This window comes from Peromyscus maniculatus, chromosome 12, assembly GCF_049852395.1.
Source record: "Peromyscus maniculatus bairdii isolate BWxNUB_F1_BW_parent chromosome 12, HU_Pman_BW_mat_3.1, whole genome shotgun sequence".
NCBI lineage: Eukaryota > Metazoa > Chordata > Mammalia > Rodentia > Cricetidae > Peromyscus > Peromyscus maniculatus.
The window spans coordinates 48,526,185-48,546,721 of NC_134863.1; the positions used below are offsets into that span (position 1 = coordinate 48,526,185).

The 20,537-nt window shown below is 41.5% G+C and overlaps 1 protein-coding gene across 2 annotated transcripts in view; it reads left to right on the forward strand.

Annotated features, from left to right (window-relative positions):
- The first annotated feature begins 146 nt into the window (after positions 1-146).
- Dcbld2 (discoidin, CUB and LCCL domain containing 2) overlaps positions 147-20,537 on the forward strand; it is a 66,358-nt gene continuing 45,967 nt past the window's right edge. For both annotated transcript variants that reach the window (XM_076549071.1, XM_076549072.1), the window contains exons 1-2: positions 147-723; positions 15,026-15,253. In XM_076549071.1, the coding sequence (XP_076405186.1) occupies positions 162-723; positions 15,026-15,253 (790 nt within the window). In that variant the 5' untranslated portion in view covers positions 147-161. The remainder of the gene's footprint in view (positions 724-15,025; positions 15,254-20,537) is intronic.

Here is a 20,537-nt window from a genome sequence, read left to right on the forward strand (position 1 = left end):
GGGGGCGGACCCGGATCGAGGGAGGCGGGTGGGACGCTCTCAGAGGTCCAAGGCGATTGGCGAACGCGGATGAGGGGCGGGGGCGCTCTAGGCGAGGAGCTAACAGGTCGACCGAGCAGAGAGCGAGCTGATTGGACGGTACGGAAGGAGCCGGACCAGAGATGGCCGTTCATTGGTTCCGGCGGGCCGAGGAGGCGTGGCCAGCACGCGCGAGAGGGAGGGCGAGCGAGTGGGGCTGGCCTGCCCGCGAGCCGGTCCAGCTACGAGCGCGGCGGGGAGCGCGTCCCAGCTCGGCCACGGTCCTCCCCTCCGGTCCGCCGCGCTCCGGCTGGGGGTCTCGAGACGCGAAGCGCGGCGGAGCGACGCGGGGCATCCGGCGGCGGGCGCGGGAAGCAGGGCGGAGGGGTCGAGGCGCGCTGCGCTGCCGCCGGGTCCTCGCCGGGTGCTGCGGGCCCCGGGCGCGCGGGGCTCCGCGGCGCGCGCACTATGCGGGCGGGTTGCCGGCCGCCGCGATGGCGAGCCGGGCGCCGCTGAGAGCCGCGCACAGTCCGCAGGGTCCCCCAGGCCAGGCCGCGCCCGCCGCCACCGGCCGGGCCGCGCTGCCCAGCGCAGGCTGCTGTCCCCTCCCTCCTGGCAGCAACTCCTCCTCCAGGCCTCGGCTGCTCCTGCTGCTGCTGCTGCTGCTGCTGCTCCTGCTGCTCCAGGACGCTGGAGCCCAGCAAGGTGAGTGGTGGCCAGCACGGGTCGGCCTCCCGAGGCTCCTGGATGTTGAAGGAACCTGCGGATGCACCCAGAGATGCAGCGACACCACACTCGGTGTGCCAAGGGGGGTGCTCTGCCGCTGGGTGTCTCAAGTTTGCGCCGCTTTACTTTTCCGCGAGGCCATTCATTGCTCTCAAAAGAGGTGCATGAGACCCTGCCAATGGAGGCCTCTTTGCAGTCTCCTCCTGGGCTGATGGACGGAGTGGGAAACGCATTCAAAAGCATCTTGAGCTTATTAAAGACAGGTAGTGATCACTGTTCTTAAGGAACGCGCCCAGTTTCTAAAGCGAATGAAGCAGATTGCAGTGATCTTTGGAGCCTTGGCATTTGTAATTAGTTCTTTAGAGCACCTGCCCGTTATTGAGGACGGTGGTTTGTAGATTGACTTGATCAAACACAGAAGTGACCCAACATCGGTCCTCTACCAAACGGGCAAACTTTTCCAGAAAGTGACAAAACTTTTTTTTCCATCTACAATTCTCGGAAACCTTTTCCAGAAGGGGGGCAAAACTGTTGGTTGATAAATCACCACAATGGAAAGAGAATACAGGACTCAACTTTTTAGAGTTGCTTTTTCAGGCAGCACACCACATTTTGTTTGGCATTAGTAGTTGAACACATTTCCCGTTGCTTTTCTCATTGCATTGCAATGAGGGAAGATAAGGATTGTGTTGTTACTTATTGCTAGAAGGAGTTTTAAAAAAATAAAATGTTCATCTATAAGTCCTATTTCCCGCTGAGGGCACATTTTTGTCAGTAAAGTGCATCTCCAAGGTCATGGGATTGTCTTGAGCAGAAGCTGCTACTTTGACGGCCACGTGAGAGCGTAATCTCGAAGGGAAATGCGTGCTTGGTAAAATGTACTCTTTCGTAGTCACGTTTAAGCTAAGTAATTTAAGTGTTAGATGTGTGGCAGGCAGGGTTCAGTCAGCGCTTACTATGTTAGATTGCGGAAGCCTCTGACATTTTGGCACCTATCCCCGGATTTTCTTCCAGTGGTGGGCAAACAGACTAATATGGCTTACAGAAGCTTAGTGTGTGGGAGGCCCGGGACTAAGTGGTTCGTGTAAATCAATGCATTTATTAACCCATGGCTGAGGTGAGATAGCTATTCCATTTCTAACAAAAGGAAACCGAGGCGCAGTGAATGGAGCATATCTTAATATAGATAGGAATATGACTATATAAGCAGCACACTCTTGTGTTTTCACATTTCTCGATGGCTAAGTATATCATGTTTAAAATAAATCTCCAAATAGTAGAGTCAGCTATATAGGAGACTGTTGTCTTTTGGGATATTTTTTGGCCAAGCTAATGTAACATGCAACCTTATTTTTAATGATTTTGAATAATTTTAATCAGCATTTTAACAATATATTTGTCCCCCATCTTTCTTACGTAAATACCAGTAGAGATCAACACAAATAGAAATGATACTAGGGATGTTAAAAAGACATGATTTTTATTTCTTCAAAATTGGGTAAATTTTGTTTCGCTTATTTTTAATCCCCTTGTATCTCTTTTCTGTCTTGTTATGAGAATACACATTTCTTTCATAGATTAAGAAAATAAATGATAATAGGCAGTTTTACAAAGGCAAAGCATATTTTTATTATTAATATTTTATTAATATATAAATAATACTATAAAAATATTAATATTTTTCAATGATTAATACTGAGTTACTAAATTAGTAAAAATAAGGGCTAGTTTGGTCAGCATATGAATTATTGAATTCCCTAATCTTAGAAAATCTCTTACCCAAAGGGCCCTAATGACGCTTGCAGTAAGTTTTGTTTGAAGCCTGTCTTCACTAGTGTGGCAAATGGCTCCAGGTCATCTGACATTCCCTTACACAAGGTGTGAACTAGTGTGACACATTGCTCCAGGTCATCTGACATTCCCTCACACAAGGTGTGAACTAGTGTGGCACATTGCTCCAGGTCATCTGACATTCCCTCACACAAGGTGTGAACTACTTGTGACACATTGCTCCAGGTCATCTGACATTCCCTCACACAAGGTGTGAACTAGTGTGACACATGGCTCCAGGTCATCTGACATTCCTTCACACAAGGTGTGAAGCTCTTTAGCACCTATAGACTTGTAAATAGGAGAATGCCCTCATGTTCCAAGGTGGGATTTATACTCTCTAAGAAGCCTTGGGAAGAAGATTGGAAGGAAATAGTAAACTATCATCAGCTATCTTTGGTGGAAGAATTGTGAGTCATTTCTTTTTACTTTTCCAAATTGTCTGCTGTTTGCATGTAGTTATAGAATTAAAAAAAAATACACTGAAAAAAATGGTTTTGCTGAATAGGTCTTTTTCTCCTACCTCAGCCTGGCTATGTAGAAATGTATTCTGTGTCTATTCAAGTGCATAAGTGCTTTTTTTTTTTATCTTTCTGACATTGTTTTGAAGTGATATTATCTGTTACCTTTGTTCCAGTTAGTGCCATGCATAGCGGTTTCTCAGCAGATTTTTCTGCTGAGAATGATTTTTCTTTCTGTTTGGCTTAGAATAAAATTCATGAAGGTTTTGAAAACTTGATCAATCACAACAATGTATCATAACCAGTATTCTTTAAATTTATAAATAGATTCAGTTTATTTACATATATTTACAATGTAGGCATTTTAGATGTAGCTTACATATATGAATTCTAAAATTCATGGTAAGTTCATCTTCAAATCTTTATATTAAGTTTCAGATGTTTATATTAAGTTCATTTTCAAACCCTTTTTAAAAATACACATCTTTTTAACAAAACTGAAATTAGTGGAGCTTGGCCTGATTGCATATTTGCTGCTGTGATAAATTTACATAATAGTTGATACTCTATTGTGATTGAATTGCTGTCTCCAGTTTACAATATGACTAGGAATTTGGGTCACCTCATCTCAGTATCCCAGTAGGTCCTCCTTTATATTACAGAAGATTTGTCTGCCTTGTGGGCTAGAATGTGACTTGAACATGATGGAATATCAGGAAATTAATTTTTAAAATCCATTAAGACTGATTTGTTTGCAGCCATTCATATGATATGTTGGCAAGGGTATTGATTTTGGTTTGCAATTTAATAACCTCTGAAACAAATCAGGTTGATTCTTTGAAAGAATCATTTCGGTTAGTCATGATTATTTGTAGCCAATGCATGAAAAAGTTTGTGCTCTGGTAGGCAGTTCCTTTATTGGCTTGTGTGGTGCTAAAGAAGTATAGTATTTGCCAATTGTCATAAATGAAGAACTTACTTCTCTCAGCAAAGAAACATTCTATCATCATCAATATTAGGTTGACTTTGGATTTTCTGTCTTGACTTAGTTTGATAAAACGTACGGGTAACACAGGCATGCTTGAAATCCTAGCTCTTGGCTGAAACAGGGGAATCAGGATTTCCTGATTAGCTACACTACATTGTGAGACCTTCCCCCCAAAACCTGTCAACCAACCACTAAACCCAAACAGGGCTCTTATGTAGTTGTATTCTGACGCTGCCTTTATGATACTCTACCTAATCATTCTCAAGTTGAGGGAGTAGGATCCATCTATTTGCATATGTTTAATTTAAGTTCAACAGGTGGTTGTAATCTTAAAGAACAATATAAGACTTGAAATAGTGAACCCGAATTTAATACATGCAAATAGACGGTGGTTCTTTGGAAGGATGTGGAAGGCTGGACAAGATGAGAATGAGTAGGAAGCGTGTCATAGTCACCCTGCCTAAAAGTGGGAAGTGAGACAAGTTAGTTTTCCTTGAGGGGCTCCTGGTTTGGTTCTGGACAACTTTGTCACAGCTTCACAGCTGTGGAACTTTGCAGCCGTGACATTTTGAGAATATTTTACAAGACGATGGTGATAATTGTGTAAAGTAAAAATCTTAGATGAGAGTTGTTCACAATTGTCTCTTTATCCGTTTTTTCATATTCTTTCTGGTCCTTATTCACATAGTTTCCTAATTTTAACACAGGTAAACATAGTTGTAAAATACAGCAAATTGTTGAATGTAAAATATTATCACAAACTGTTCAGTTTTTATGAAGCTATTACATCACTTGGACGTGCTTTTTCATTATTTTCTTTTCTATTTTATTCAATTTGTCATTCAGGAGAGAATCTTGTAAGGAAGTATTTCTTTTCAAAATGTTAGTTTGGTAAAGTATTTCATGATAATTTTCTAGTTTTCTAGGTCATTACTTAGACTAAATCAACATAATTCAAGAGGATGGGAAATATAAATATTCAAATAAACTAGTTTTAATGAAAACTGGAATAATATCCATTAAAGCAGATAAGAAAATAGGGACTTCTAAAAGTTACTGAACTTCACTTACTCAATCAGCCCACACTCTGCAGAGTGTGTAGTTTAAAGACTGCTTAATGAAGAAGGTAGAGTTGAAAGATGGTTTCCTAAGGAGTGCGGCCCAGAATTCTTGGCAAGGCTTTTGTTCAGTAAAGTACCTGTAGCTTTGAGTTTAAATTGTATTGTTTGAGGTGGGAGAGAAGTTCTCAGCACTCTGCTGTATTTTCATCAAGAACTGTCAAGAGTGAAGGGTAGCTGTGATGAGCTCTCAGGAGAGTGGTCATGTGTCAGTACAACCCCGTGACGTTCAGAGGAGATAAAACATCACCTTGTCTTCAGAGCTCTGCTGGAGCAGGGTGCACAGTGGTGTGGATTAAAGCAGACGTTTAATCAACAGGAGGGAGTCGGAAGCCTACTCTGCTACAGTGAGTAGCAGGCCTCAGCCGCTGGTCCCTGGCATCATTCCTCCTTGAGTCCTATACCCTTTGTTTCTGCCCAGTCACTTGACAGATAGCTGTTGACTGGTTACTGCCAGTCAGCGGTGATCCCACGGAGCAGGGTGTTGCTCTCCGTACTGACTTTCCTCGCATCTGTCATTGGCTCCTGTGGCACATACAGGATACTGTCCACACTTCTATGGGAGTCACACATAGTTTTTAACCACTGGTCCTTCCCTTCATCTCTGTCCTACCACCATCCCAGCACCTGTCAACACTTTATAGTTAGGGTATAAGACTGGGCTACTTTGTATTCCACTAATGAGCAATTTTATGACATTTTGTTTGGGTGCCTGTACTGATCTCATCTCGTTATATATTCAGTATCCTGTACTCAGAATGCCCTCCTGCCCTTCCCTTCTCTTGATAATCCTGAGTCTTACTGGAAAATCACCAAGCAGCATCCTTAGAAAAAAGTAAGCATCACCACACACCTGTCTCCACTTTGGACTTTCCATGATGGATTTCAAGTATTCCTGTCAACAGAGTGTTGTTTTCCTGTTCCTGATATTTACTGTGCTGTCTGTTACTCAAAATGTTATATTAATTAATTATGGGGTCATTTCTGACCCTCCACATTATTTGGTGTCAGTCCTTCATGCTTTTGGCTTTTGGCTAATCCCCACACATAGCCATGATTCCAGAAGCTTGGGTGTTTATCTCATTCTCCTGGGAGTGGAGCCCTCTCTTGAACTTCACTGCCTGCTTGCCCAGGGCCTAGGAATCTATCAGTCTCCCCCAGGCCTCCCAAAAGCACCGGTCCTCTTTGCTGTATCTTGACTGTGGGAGTTCTCTGTCAAGCTGGAACTCTGAATGTAGACATGGGTAATTTAGTAAAATCTTTTCTTGGATTAGCTGCCTTCAAGAATGGTGAATAGTCCAAATCATTGTCATAAAGTTGAACATACTCCTGCTGTGGATATCTCTCTGTATAAATAAAATGCTGATTGGCCAGTGGCCAGGCAGGAAGTATAGGCAGGACAAGCAGAGAAGAGAATTCTGGGAAGTGGAACGTGGAGGGGGGAGACACTGCCAGCCACCGCCATGACCAGCAGCATGTGAAGATGCCGGTAAGCCACAAGCCATGTGGCAAGGTATAGATTTATAGAAATGGACTAATTTAAGATATAAGAACAGTTAGCAAGAAGCCTGCCATGGCCATACAGTTTGTAAATAGTATAAGCATCTGTGTGTTTATTTTATAAGTGGACTGTTGGACTGCCAGGGCTTGGCAGAATGGGAGAGAAAACTCTCCAGCTACATACTCCTGTGTCATCTCCTTCAGATTCCGACTTCAAGCTTGGTTCTGATAATTGCCATAGCCCTTTTCCTTCTGACTCACGGAAAAAAGTAGTTCAAGAATCCCAGTCGTGTCTCACCAATTGTGTCAGCGTTTACAGGCTGCACAGGTTTAAACCTGTCCCTCGGGTCATTCAGTGAGCGAATCAGTAGATGACGTTAATTCAGCCGTTCTACTCAGCAGTTAAATTCTCCCCCTTTCAGTGTGCGAGACCTACTTCTCCATTGTCCCTTCTTCATTGCTGTTCATTAGAAATTCCACCCTGCTCAATGAATGGAGTCAAATTCTGCAAGTAGAAGACTCGGATATCAAAGTAAAATCGGATGGTTAGCCCGTAGATGGCCACAAAACCACCCAACACTCAATACTGCTCTTCCCTCCTCCCGGGACTCTGTAACTTTTGACACGTCTCACTGTCCTTGAACTTTGCCCTTTACAATCATTTTGGATTATGATTTACCTTGTCTTTCCTTGCTTACCTGTGTTCACATTGTATCCTAGGAGCTTGCTGTCTGCATTCGAGGCATGGCAAGATTGGTGGATGTGTTTAAGTTAGGATTCTTTGGGTTATAGAAACTGAAATCCAAAGCTGCTGGATGTAGAGGAGGATTGGCGGATTCTGGGCTAATTTTCAGAGTAGAGTTGTACCTCACTAAGCCCAGGGGAAAACATGCAGTTGTACCTCAGCCCAGGTTTCTCTGTGTAGAAGGGATCATGGTTGCTGGAAGTCCCCAAGATAAGTGCTAAACTGGAGCAATTCTGGGATTTTCCTTCTTGAGGAAAACACAGAAGATTTTCCTTCTTGAGCAAAACACAGAAATTGGAGGGAAGAGTGAGTAGGCACAGGGTGAGTCAGTACCCACCCATGGACCAGTCAGCTACCCAGGAGGCATGAGGTCATATAACTGTTCAGAACTTCCGGGCAGTCAGTCTCCTGCAGGATAAGGCAGTGGATAGCCAAGGCAGTCTGCTCAGGGTAGGAAGAGGGTAGAATTTTTAGAGTATGCTACTTCTAAAGTACAATATTTGTGTTCGTGTGTTTGTGAGGCGGGGTCTTGCTGTGTAGTCCTGGCTGGCCTGATGCAAGCGATTTAGCTCAGGCCAGCTTTAAGCTCTCTTCAGCCCTCTACATCAGCCTTCTAAGCATGGTGGCATGTGCCACCTCACCCAGCTCAGTAAGGTCTTACTGAATCCACACAGTTGCCTTGGGAATCTGTGTGGTATAAGTCACATTTAGGTGAGTTTATATAGAGTGGTGGAGGGTTTCAGAAGTTCTTATCTGGGGGTTGCTTCTAAGTTAAGCAGGTGTTAAGAGCTTTGTGTTTTATTCCTGTCTGTAGCTATGCATGTGAGTAGAGTGCATTGCCCTCCAGATTGCACTGGTAAGCTGCCATAAATGTGCATAATTTAAATATTATTAAAATATAGTAATGAGATTTGCTAACAGACAAGGAGTCATGGTAGAACTCACCCTTCCTGGATACTTGCTATATCTGCCCTGCTGTAAACGATATGAGCAGAGCCCACCATGGCATGCAAAAGCTGTCTACTGGAGGCTTGGGGTATATTGAATGTGAAATGCCGTAGAACGGCTGAGCAGTTCTTGATGATCTTTAAGTAGATAACAGGTTTTGAGGATTCAGAGAAAGATGGAGAGTTCCGGAACTCTTTTTTTCCAAGTGAGTGGGCTGCTCAATTGGAGTAGAAATGCTTAGTAAGGAGCAACTCCTCTGGAATTTACTATCCTCCTAAGAACAGAGATCATCTGGACCTCTGAAATTGCTACAAATTTTCAAAAGTAAGGGGCCATTGGCCTTCCTGTGAATTAGATTGTAGCCAGATGAATGGTCAACACCCAGAAGACAAAGCAGCTTGAATGTATTTTTAGTAGTGTTGCTGTACTATTGTGACAATGGCCACTACAAATGTATATTAAGAGCATGAGTGTGGGTTCTGCCCTTGCTACCAGGTGCTCATGAAATACCTAATTCTCAGGCTGGAGAGATGGCTCAGAGGTTAAGAGCACTGACTGCTCTTCCAGAGGTCCCGAGTTCAATTCCCAGCAACCACATGGTGGCTCACAACCATCTGTGATGAGATCTGGTGCCCTCTTCTGGTCTGCAGACATACATACAAACAGAACACTGTATACATAATAAATAAATAAATCTTTAAAAAAAAAAAAATACCTAATTCTCAACCGCTGAAGTTTGGACTCGTACTGTCCCCATTTTACAGACGGCAAAACCAGCTTAGCTTAGCTACAGTAGCTAACCTCAAAGTCACAGTGATTTACTGAGAATGGGCATCTCAGCTTGCTGTAGAATTCTGAACAGTTTTGACAATACTGTCCTGGGTAAAGTCTCTGAATAGTGAGGGTTTGCATAGTCCACATTCCTTTTCAATTCAGATCTGTAAATTGTCTCATGGACTGGGTAACCTCTCGGGGCTGTGCCTGGAAAGGACTCTGTCTCTGGGGGCTTGTGCCTGGAAAGGACTCTGCCTCACCTTTCATTACCTTCAGCTCTTCATCCGGAGTAGGGTCCAGGAGATCTCCCCATCTACCGTGGTATGGCATGTCAACTGGTGGTGTCACTGTTGAGGTCTAGTTTAGGCGACTGGATTTTGGAGATTGCGTGGGTGTGGCTTCGCTAAAGCATTTGAAAATGAACAACACTAAACAGACTCAGGAGGCTCTATTTGCGTATACATGTGATACACACATACAGACACAATATGCAACGTAACTAAAGAAGAGGTTATGAATTTGAGAGATTGAAGGACATGGCAGGAGTTAGAGAAGGGAGAGGTGGAGATGTTGTAAATACAGTACTCAAGAAATTCCCCAAAATAAATAATGAAGACCACATGGAGAGATGAGTTCAGCACAGGAAAGATGATGGGGTTATTTATTTTTCTAAAAATTGTCCCTTGACTCTACATACATATCTGCCTTATATTTAGTATTAGGAAAATAATTAAGAGAAAAGAGCCATCAGGCAATAAAAAAATGAGGCACAACCTTAATTTCTTAAGTGAAAGAAGCCCGTCTGAAACGTCTGCACAGGGAGTGCTTCCACTTGCTGGAGTTCTGGAAGAGGCAAGGGCTGAATAATGAAGAACAGTGATAGCCAGAGGGCCTGTGTGAAGGTTGGGAGCGCCAGCAGGGGCTGAACATGGTTTGGCCGATGGCATCCAGTCATGTATTTGCCTAAACCCATAGGATGTACAGGACCGAGAAGGACTGTAAACTGAGTTCTGGGAGGTGATGCATCTATTGAGATCTGTCAGCTGTAACCTCCCCTTTGTGAAGAGCCTGTGGACTAAAGCTGCTCTAGAAAAGAAGTCTGTTTACAAATGTAACTACATTATGTGGAAGATATACCACGTGAAACCCATCAAAAGAAAAACTACAACACCAACGTTAATTTCTGACAGAATTGACTTCAGAACACAGGATGTTACCAGGGGCAAAGAGCATTAAGAGAAATTAAAGTATTAGGCAGTGTTATCTGTTTGTAGTTATACAGTTTAGGAGACCTGGTAGTTTTAGGGCTAGTCTAGTACTTCTGGTGTGAAAATTCACAGTGTGAACAAAACAGTAAAAATTTCACTGTAGCCAAATGAAACTGGATGTATTGTTAACAGTTGTAACTTTTCTTTATGAACTTTCTTCTACTCACTAAATGCTGCATGTTTTTCTTATTATCTCACAGATGCGTGCTGAGGTATGACAAATCGACACTTAGAGGAAACATAGTCAGACTCACCATTTCAGTGATAAAACTGAAATCCTAGGGAACTCTCTGGGAAAGTCTGAGCTGTAATGAACTTTTCCTTGCTCTCCATTTGGGGCATCTTTCTACAGGTTTCCTGCATTTGTACTTGCTGTTGCTAAAGGATACATTTCTAGGAGCCACAGGGCTCCTATTATTAAAATTCAGTAATTGTATTATGTATTAGTAACCGTATCATTAAAACACAAGGGGGCTGGAGGCACACACTTGTCTGAAAAACACACTTGGTTTAGAGTGTGATTAGAACAGCCTGAAACAAGTTGGCATTCGTAGTTGCATTATTTCATGGTCATTTGAATATGTTCAGTGCTGTCTGTGGGGAAATTCGTAAAAAATAAAAGTAAAAGAAAATCTTTCCATTATTTTCCTGGAACAGCACCAAAATTTCCTATCTGCCTTAACACATCTGGCCTTGCACTCTTCAGAGGAAGTGAGCGCATGATCTCTAAGTAATCCCTGGGTACGTCTGTCCGCAGCCCAGCAATGGAGCAGTCAGATCAAATTCCAGTGTTCTTTTCCCCACTGAAATAAATTCAAAATGGAAAGGACACAAGAGCAGGCGCCCACCCTTTCTGGTCGGTTGCTGTCTAGTGGAGCCCATCCACAGAAGGAGAAGGAAGGAAGTTGGCAGCCACAGTAGTGGTGATGGAGTTTGAGAGTGTGTAGACTAGTGACAGAAGGATTTGGGGGTGTTGTTTGTTTTTGTTTTTCTGTAGTAGTTACACTTCGTCAGTTCTGTCAGAACATGGATGATAGTGGGTGGTGTGTCCTGGGCACACAGCATTCACTATTTTTTTCAGTATACAGTGCTAGTCAGAAAATCTGGGGACAGCTACTCTGGTCCTGTTGTAGCATCTCCCCCCCCCCCATTCTCTTCTGAGACGGGAAGCTTGGAGCCTCCAGTGAACATTATTTGAGATTAAAGATTACTTAAGACTTTCCCTGTAACTTAAAACTTGCTTCAAGCATTAAGAGGTGGGAGATACACGACCCTCTACCTTTTAGCTGCACCGTGAGTGAGCTGAGCAGCTTTGCCCTTTGGCCAGTGAACCCAGCTGAGAACTAAGCTGCATCTTGACACCAAGATTTTCTAGCCTTGGCCTTGAGTTGAACTCTTGAACATCAGCACTGCTCACATTTAGGGCTGCTCATTCTCTGTCCTGTCCATCCCGGGATACTTGAGTAGTGTTCCCAGTGAGAGTCCTCTTCTCCATTAGAGACAACTGAAAACCTGCAGTGTTCTGTGGGAGAAAGAGGCACTGGGGAGCCTCTTCTGAAAGCAAGTTAGAAAGCTTCTTGATACTTTCCTAGGTTTTGGTTTTACTTTTAAATATTTTTACATATGTCGGGTGTTTTCATGGATTGATTTAGTTTTAAGAACCATAAAAATAAGTAGGAAATTGATTGCTACTTTTGAAGTGAAAGCAAGGACATGGTTTTTCCTTAACTTGAATTTAACATGGGGACCTTTCAGTAGTGAGAAGCGTTTTCCACACTGTAGGTGTGGACCCTTTAGTCCAGTGGCTCTCAACTTTCTTAATACTGTGACCCTTTAATACAGTTCCTCATGTTGTGGTGACCCCCACACACACACACACCATAAAATTATTTTTGTTACTACTTTGTAACTGTAATTTTGCTACTGTTATGAAACGTAATGGAAATATCAGATATTTCTGATGGTCTTAGGCGACCCCTGTGAAAGGGTTATTGTTTGACTCCAGAGAAGTCAGGACCCACAGGTTGAGAACTGCTGTCTTTTAGTAGATCAAAGATAGTTTAGCAGGTCAGGAATCTTCATGCCAGGGTGCCAAGAATCACGATGAAAATGTATTTCTTCATTTAAAGCAACAGGCAGACTAACTGCTGGCCTAGTAGATATGTGTTCTCTGCCTAGCCACCCCTTCCAGCTGGGCTGTTCTAAACACATAGGTGATAGCCAGTTCCATCTAGTTGGGTTAAATTTATCAGAGTCTTTGAAATGTAAAACATTCAAGAATGCTCACTGCAGCAGACTGGAGACATCCTTTTAACTTGGGTTTCTGGTGCACATCATCTGCTTGGAGAGGAGGGAGTGCTGAACTCCAGCACATATTTTAGAGCATTCTTGGCACACTACTGTAGACTTGTTGGCTGTGCCCTCCCTCCCCCGACACAAGATTCTGAAAAAAAAAAAAAATCCGTTTTAATTACTTTCATGATCACTGTGCATGCAAAAGCCCTATTTTCATCAATTATTATTTATTTTGTTAACCTTAATTAATGGTGGGAAGGACAGGGAACAATTCGTATATTTTATTGAAAAATTAAAAGGCTCATGAAGACATCTACAGTTACTCTGAAGCCTCTGCGTGTACTCTTTTGTAGCATTCATCTTAAAATAACAATCTCAGGTCGAGTGATAGTCAGCAGGGAGTCCGTGGACTGAGATGTTGCATTACAGTCACGCAGGAGTCGTCAGGAGTCGTCAGGAGTCATCAATAGTCGACTTTTGGAATTCCATCAACACTTCCGATCACTGCTTTCGCTTTTGCATAGCCAAATAACAGTGTATTTTGAAGTATTTAACTATCACGGGGTTGTTTTTTAAATATTTAGACACTTCCAGGAATCACAGGCTAGTTTCAAATGTTTGAATTGTTTTGGGGTAGTTGTTTTTGCCTTTCTAAGGGAAACTGTTAGTAGTTATTCAAAAGTTACTTCTATTTCAGTTGCTTATTTTCACAGTGAAGGTTTTTATAGTCTTGTGATTTTACTTTAGATGACATCCAGAAGAGATTCGAGCTATCTTATGGTAGCTTCAGGAGGAAATTTTAGGGTTTTGTTGTGGTTGTTGTTTTGTTTTTCTATGTGTGTAAAAGCCTGTTTTATTGTAATAATTCTATGGGTGTATTTCATGCCCACATTTACTTTGTTCTTGCCTTATTTTTTTATATTATTAATCCACCATGCCTAGTTCTCATGCATGAATTTGAAAGCAGGGGTCAGAAATAAAGTTTAGTGTTGATTCAAAGCCAAACTTTATATGAGAAGTGTGTTCAGGAAGCAGAATTTATAGGATGGAACTCAAAAGTAGACCAATATGCTGCACTAATGTGGACTGGATAGTAAGACTGCCAGCAGAAGACACGTGTGGTGTCAAGTATTGTTAAAGGAGTCTGGGCAGTCAGTTGTTCCTTTGTGGAGGTTAAATCGCTTTTTGCTAAGTTAAAATTTCTCAATTGCATCCAGTTAATACACACTTGGCACCTAGTACTTGCTACATCCTACTAGGCCGTTGGAATCTTTAATTTGTTCTAGTGAATGAGATCAACAGTACATTGTTAGATAATAAATCAACATGATGCAAGTTGTGTTATAGCTATTCATGACCATAATGATTAAGTTAAAACCCAGAAGTATTAATTTTAATGTTTTCTTCTACAAGTTCTGTACTATTCCAAAACATGATAATGAATAGCTCTTTTAAAGGAAAAAAATGTTAAAAGGATGCATTCATCATCCTATTAAAAAGAGACTCACTAAGTCCCATTGTTACTGAATGCTGAACATTACCTTGGAGCAATAGCTGAATCTTCTAAGTGTACATTTAGTTAATGACCTGGATGTGCAGTGGAAAATCAACTGAGAAAGTTAAGATGCAAACATTTCATGTTTCCAAACAATATACTATTATTAAAGCTTCAATGCTCAGTTGCTGAAGAAATTTCTGAAACAAAGTAATCCTGTTGCTAAGATATTAAAGTCATTTCTTTTCTAGTCTTCAGTAAGCCATTAACCTTTTGTTTCTTTTTATTCTGAGAGAGTTGAGATTTGGGAAGAGAAGTTAAACAGTCTGATTTCGATGGAATGTAGAATTAAATATCACCAAATCTTGCTTTAGTGCCTTGTCTATAAGATGGCCCGTAGGCTATGACATCTTAGCATGCATTAATGCTTTTTAAAAATCCTGCTGTTGCTGATGGACACTTTAGCAGCTTGTGGTGTTTGTAAGTCAGTGAAGCTGACCACATTTTTACATTTACATTTACTTTGAATGTCTACTATAAATACATCCTGATAGTCTCTTAATGGTAAGATTTATTATGGTACATATTTAACTGTTACATAATTGCATGTCCCAATGGAAAGTACTTTGATATTAGTTTTAATTTTGTTACATTGTTGATTTTGACCTAACTTGACTTCTCTGGCTCCTTGCAGTGAGTAGATGTGCTCAGAACCATTCATCTGCTGTATATGTTGTAAAGGAAGTACTGGCTACATAAAATATGTAATGTCATACATTGTTGTAAGTCTGTAAAAGTCCTGATTACATGTAAGCTTAAGGTGGGAGAATAATTCATTTGGTTTTTTTTTTTTTTTAAGGTGATGGATGTGGACACACTGTACTAGGCCCTGAGAGTGGAACCCTTACATCCATCAACTACCCACGCACCTACCCTAACAGCACCGTGTGTGAATGGGAGATCCGAGTAAAGATGGGAGAAAGAATTCACATCAAATTTGGTGACTTTGACATTGAAGATTCTGATTCTTGTCACCTTAATTACCTGAAAATCTATAATGGAATTGGAGTCAGTAGAACGGAAATAGGTAGGACATTAATGCATGTGATAAATAAATAAATATATATATATCTCGTTCCCTTAAATTTTAAAACTGAAACAGTTTTTGATACTTAATATTGAATAACTGGTACATAAAATGGTGTGAGAAGTTATAGAAAATGTAGAAACTCAAATCAAATTTTCTTTTGGGAAGGGGAGATTCTCATCTGCTTATTGACACATGCCACCTGAGTACAAGATGAACATGGTCATCTTCTTGCATGATGTGCATGGTTACCTTCATGCAAAGTGCACATGGCAACCTTCTTGCACGCTGCCACTTGGTTACCTTCCTGCAAGATGCACATAGTTACCTCTTTGCAAGATGCCAGGTAGTTACCTTCCTACAAGATACATATACTACCTTCTTGCAAGATGCACAAGCTACCTTCATGCAAGATGCACATGGTTGCCTTCATGGAAGATGCACTTAGTTACTTCCATGCAAAATGCACATGGTTACCTTCGTGCAAGATGTACATGCTATCTTCTTGCAAGATGTGCGTGCTACCCTTGTGCAAGTTGTACTTGATTGCTTTCATGCAGGATGCCATTGTGCTGCTACTAAGAAAATACAAGTTAATTCTCTTATTTTTTGTGTTTTCCTTTGATCATTTTATTTATAGTCAGAGGATACAGCTATAATTCATGCGTACTCAGGAGGAAGTGTAGCATGCAGATCGTGGGTTTAGAATCCCAACCGCTTTGAATTAAAACCTAAGTCTGCCATTAGCCTGCTGTGATCTGTTGAGAGCACCTGACCTGTTTTCTCATGAATGCACGTGTGTATGTAAAGTGCCTGGAATGGTGTGTGGTTCATAGTAGATGCAGAGTATGTAATGGTGACTGTATTTCCAGTGTAAGAGCAGTGGTTCTCAATTAGAGCTGTGTAACAGAGTCACCTGGGAGACTTTAACAGACTGTAGACGTGCTTTCCATCCGAGACCAACAGATTGAAATTGATTGTGTGAGACGGAAGCCTCGGAGTTATAAAAGCTTTCCAGGAAAATCAACTTCGCCGCCAAGATTTAGAAATTTGGCTTAGAGATCAGTACCATTCTCTTAAGAAAGCTGAAAACTCTGTAAAGGTTTTAGTCAACTGACACAAAGTGAAAAGTTCTCTTGAATTCGCTGAGTTTATTTGGAAGCACTTTTGGTATCAATGCATAAAATAGTTTTCAGAATTATGATAGGAAGCTGTTATCTTGTTCTTTGACTATCCAGCTTGTGGTTATCCACTGACCTCTCCATCTCTAGCCACATCTTCATCCCCAACCCACTTGCTGTTGTCACTGAGAAAATTCTTGATTAACCTGGTAGCTTGAGTAGCCCCAGCGTATCATCAGCTTATGATGTTGGATAAGGTTGTCAGAATGTGGGAACGGCGGTGCCGTAGAACTAGTGGAAGATGTGTGGGTAGTGCCTTCTGAGGATTCAGAGGAGTAGGCAGTAGTACTCCGTGAGCACATTGAAACAGCAGTGAAAAGGGAACACCGGCCTGCCACTTTATAGGAAATAGAAGAGATGGAAAAATAAATTGTACATACTCACTAAGGACTAAGTTCAAAATAGCGGAGGTTCTATAGAAACAAATGGCCTCATTTAGTCCATGTATAATAGCATTTAAAAAAGAAAAAGGGGGAGAAAGAGGGGATGGGAAGGAGAAGGAGGCTGAAAATGATGTTTGGGTCCTGGTTGTTCTGACTGAAGAAAACTAATTTTAAACAGACGATTTTTTTCAGCTAAATTTTGCTTACTTTTTAAATTTTTTTAATTTATTTTTAATATGAAAATTGAAATAGAATTTCATCACTTCTCCTCTCTCCTTCCTCCAGCTCCTCTCAGGTACCCCCACTCTAGATGATAGCCTCTTTTTCTTTGGGAGAGAGAGAGAGAGAGAGAGAGAGAGAGAGAGAGAGAGAGAGAGAGAGAGAGAGAGAGAGAGAGAGAGAAACCTGTTGAGTCTGAGGGCTTTTGTTTGCATGTATATGATTTCAGGGCTGACCACTCTGCATTGGATAACCAATAAGGGGGCAGATGCCTGGGAGAGCTTGATTTTTCAACTTCTAGCGGTCAATAGTAGCCTATATTTCTTTATCTGGAGTGAGACCGCCACAAAATCTTTTCCCTCCACATTAAATATATCTGTTGATATTTATTATAATATATTTAATAATATCTGTTGATATTGCCATTGTTCTGGTCTTGTCTATGCAGCCATTTCTGGGACATACTGTTTCACCCCATTCTTCCTGCTCTTCTGGCTCTTGGAATCTTTCCATCCCCTCTCCCACAGTGTTCCCTGAGCCATAGATGCAGGAGCTGTGTTGTAGATGGAACCATTGGGGCTGGACTCCCCATGACCGCTTGAGGTCTGCATGTTGTCCGGTTGTGGGTTTTTGTGATAATATCCATTGTCCGTAAAGAGAGGCTTCTTTGATGAGAGGTAGCTACACTTATCTGTGGGCATAAGGATAAAATTTAGAATGGAGTCAGGAATTATGTTGGTGTAACAAAGTGACAGTGGTGCATTCTTTTCTAAGATCCATGACCTCACTAGCCCCAGGAAGCTGGCTAGCTCAGTGCTAAGTGTGACTTCCGTCCTGTTGAGTGGGCTGTAAGTTCAGTTAGACACCGTTGGTTGTCACAGATGTCGGAGTGCTACTTCTTGTGCCAAGCACATCTTACCATGCTGGTACTTGTCCTGGTTCATAGATATTGCAGCTCGGGGAAGTGTTTCATGGCTTCCCTCCCTTGACAGCTTGCATAGTATTTTCTGAAGGCATGGACACTACATCACAGGAAAGAGGCTTTCGGGTTAGACCCAGCCTGAATCATCCGTGTTTTGGGTCCTAAGTGTGTAGTATCTAAAAAGGCAGCTCAAGGCCTATTGGAGAAATTTTGGAAGGTATTGGCCATTTGCTGATAATAAAGAATGATTGTTTTAGATGTGAAAATGGTTTAAAAGTATTTCTTTCAGAAAAGGTGGTAGGGGAGGGATAAGCCAAACAAAGGGGTCACATAGGAGCTAACATTCTAATGTTGGTGTGGTTTTTGGGAAGTTTTCATGGTAACTTTTTTTTTAGTAAGACAAATGAATTCTGTATTTGGAAAATGGGTTGTGGCCTTGTGACTTCAGGGAGGAGCAGTGGCATGGGAGACATTGGGGGCATGGATTTTTACATTGCTGTGTCTAGCCAGTACTCCAGGAGCTCCTTGTAAGTGTCCTTCCCACCGGCTGTGAACCTGCCCAGACTTCAGTCGTCTTCTGTACCTTTAAAGGCATGAATGGAATGATATTTGACCCTGCTGGCATGTGGCAGGTGTTTACTGGTCTCAGCTATCTTTTATTTTCCATTCTTTTGCTTTTTTCTCCCCACATCTACCTTTGCACAAGATAAAAAGCTGCAGGAAGGTCAGAGGGCCAAGTAATGATGGCTCCTGCTGAACCTCGGCTTGAAGACCCTGTCCCCTCATGTGAGTGACCTGCACTGGTCCTCCATTACCACACGGTCTAAGGTTAGTAGTAGGGATGTGTTTCCTGACCCATCACAGAGAAGTGATAGTCCTTTCAAAACAGGCATTTAACATTCTGGTCAGTGTATCTCTGCAGAGGATTACAGAAGAATTTTTCTTATGGGCTTCAAGACTCCAATAATAGAGGTTAAGAGTCCTTTATCCTTTATCCTTAAGCCTTGACTTATACTTTTTTGTTTTTTTAAATCTTTAATGTAAGGCACAGAATATCCTAGATTCATCTTGCCAGATCTTACAATTCATTATTTCTTAAGAACTCTTTTGTTCTGTTAATGTAGAATAAAATTAGAAATCAGCATCATTTTTAAGTCTGGTACGGTGGGCTGCCATACCCTCTAAATACAGTCTTCATAAATTGATGTTGGGTATGCATCGATAAACACTTGTATGTATACATTACATCTGGGCTTTTTTTGTTTCTCTAACTGTATATATTAGAAATGTTGAGTTCATACTGATTTTTAATCTTTATTCCATATTTATTATATGGTTCATTCCATCCTTTTCTGTGTGTATTGTAACTCACTTCTCTGTATTGTAACAACTCCTCTGTATTGTAACAAGTCACTTCTCTGTATTGTAACTCACTTCTCTGTATTGTAACTCACTTCTCTGTATTGTAACTCACTCTGTATTGTAACTCACTTCTCTGTATTGTAACAAGTCACTTCTCTGTATTCTAACAACTCACTTCTCTGTATTTTAACAACTCACTTCTCTGTATTGTAACAACTCACTTCTCTATTCTAACAACTCACTTCTCTGTATTGTAACTCACTCCTCTTTAGCTTTCCTCGTCCTGTTGTTCAGTGCTCAAACCAGAATGTTCGGAATTGCTGAAGCTTTGCTTTGTTGAGAGTGTTTAGCTTTTTGTCACTCTCAAATGTCATTGTCTTCAACAAAGTTCATACTCAAGAGCTGTACAGTGGAGTTACAAAAGCAAAAATCTCATCATGTTTTAAGGAAGATCCTGGAGTGTGGACTGCAGGTTGGCCACACCTGCAGGAAACTACTACTTATAGTTACTTGTCTGGAGTCTTTACCTGATGGAATGCTGTCTCCCCACTGTATTTAAAAAAGAAAAAAGAATAAGAAAAAAATCCCCATTCCTCCTCTCTTCCAGACCTTCCATATGGTTGTGTTATCCATTTGAGGTATGGCTTATTTCATTTGCGTGTCTTCTTAAGAATTATTCAAAGTTTTGATATCTCCCATAAAAGTGTGTTTTTCTGAAAAAGCTTTGAGAGAGCTTTTTTGGTGTGCTATGCATGCTTCCCTGTTGCTTGGCAACAGGTCTGGTTTTACACGTGACGACCCTCTGTTTCTTAGACTAAGTTGGTTGTCATGGTGACGGCTCACTATCCTTATAGAAGCTGTGAGCTTTAGAAGAGCCAGGACCTTCAAGCAACACCTTTTCGGGAGATTTTATCAAGAAATTCAAACAAAATGTGAAGTTCACTTCTAGCCAGAAGTTTGTTGGTTTTCCAGAAGATAGCTCTTTCTTGTTTGATCTTAAGAGGCAGGGTCTCATAATGTACCCCAGGTCTCAGCCTCAAGCTTGGAATGATTTTCCTGCCTCAGCCTCCTGAGTACTGGGATTACAGCACCAAACAGGGTTTCAGAAAATAACTTTTTAACAAAATTGCACTTATTTGTGTGTGTGTGTGTGTGTGTGTGTGTGTGTGTGTGTGTGTGTGTGTGTGTGTGCAAGCATGCCCACAGTGGTCAGAGGA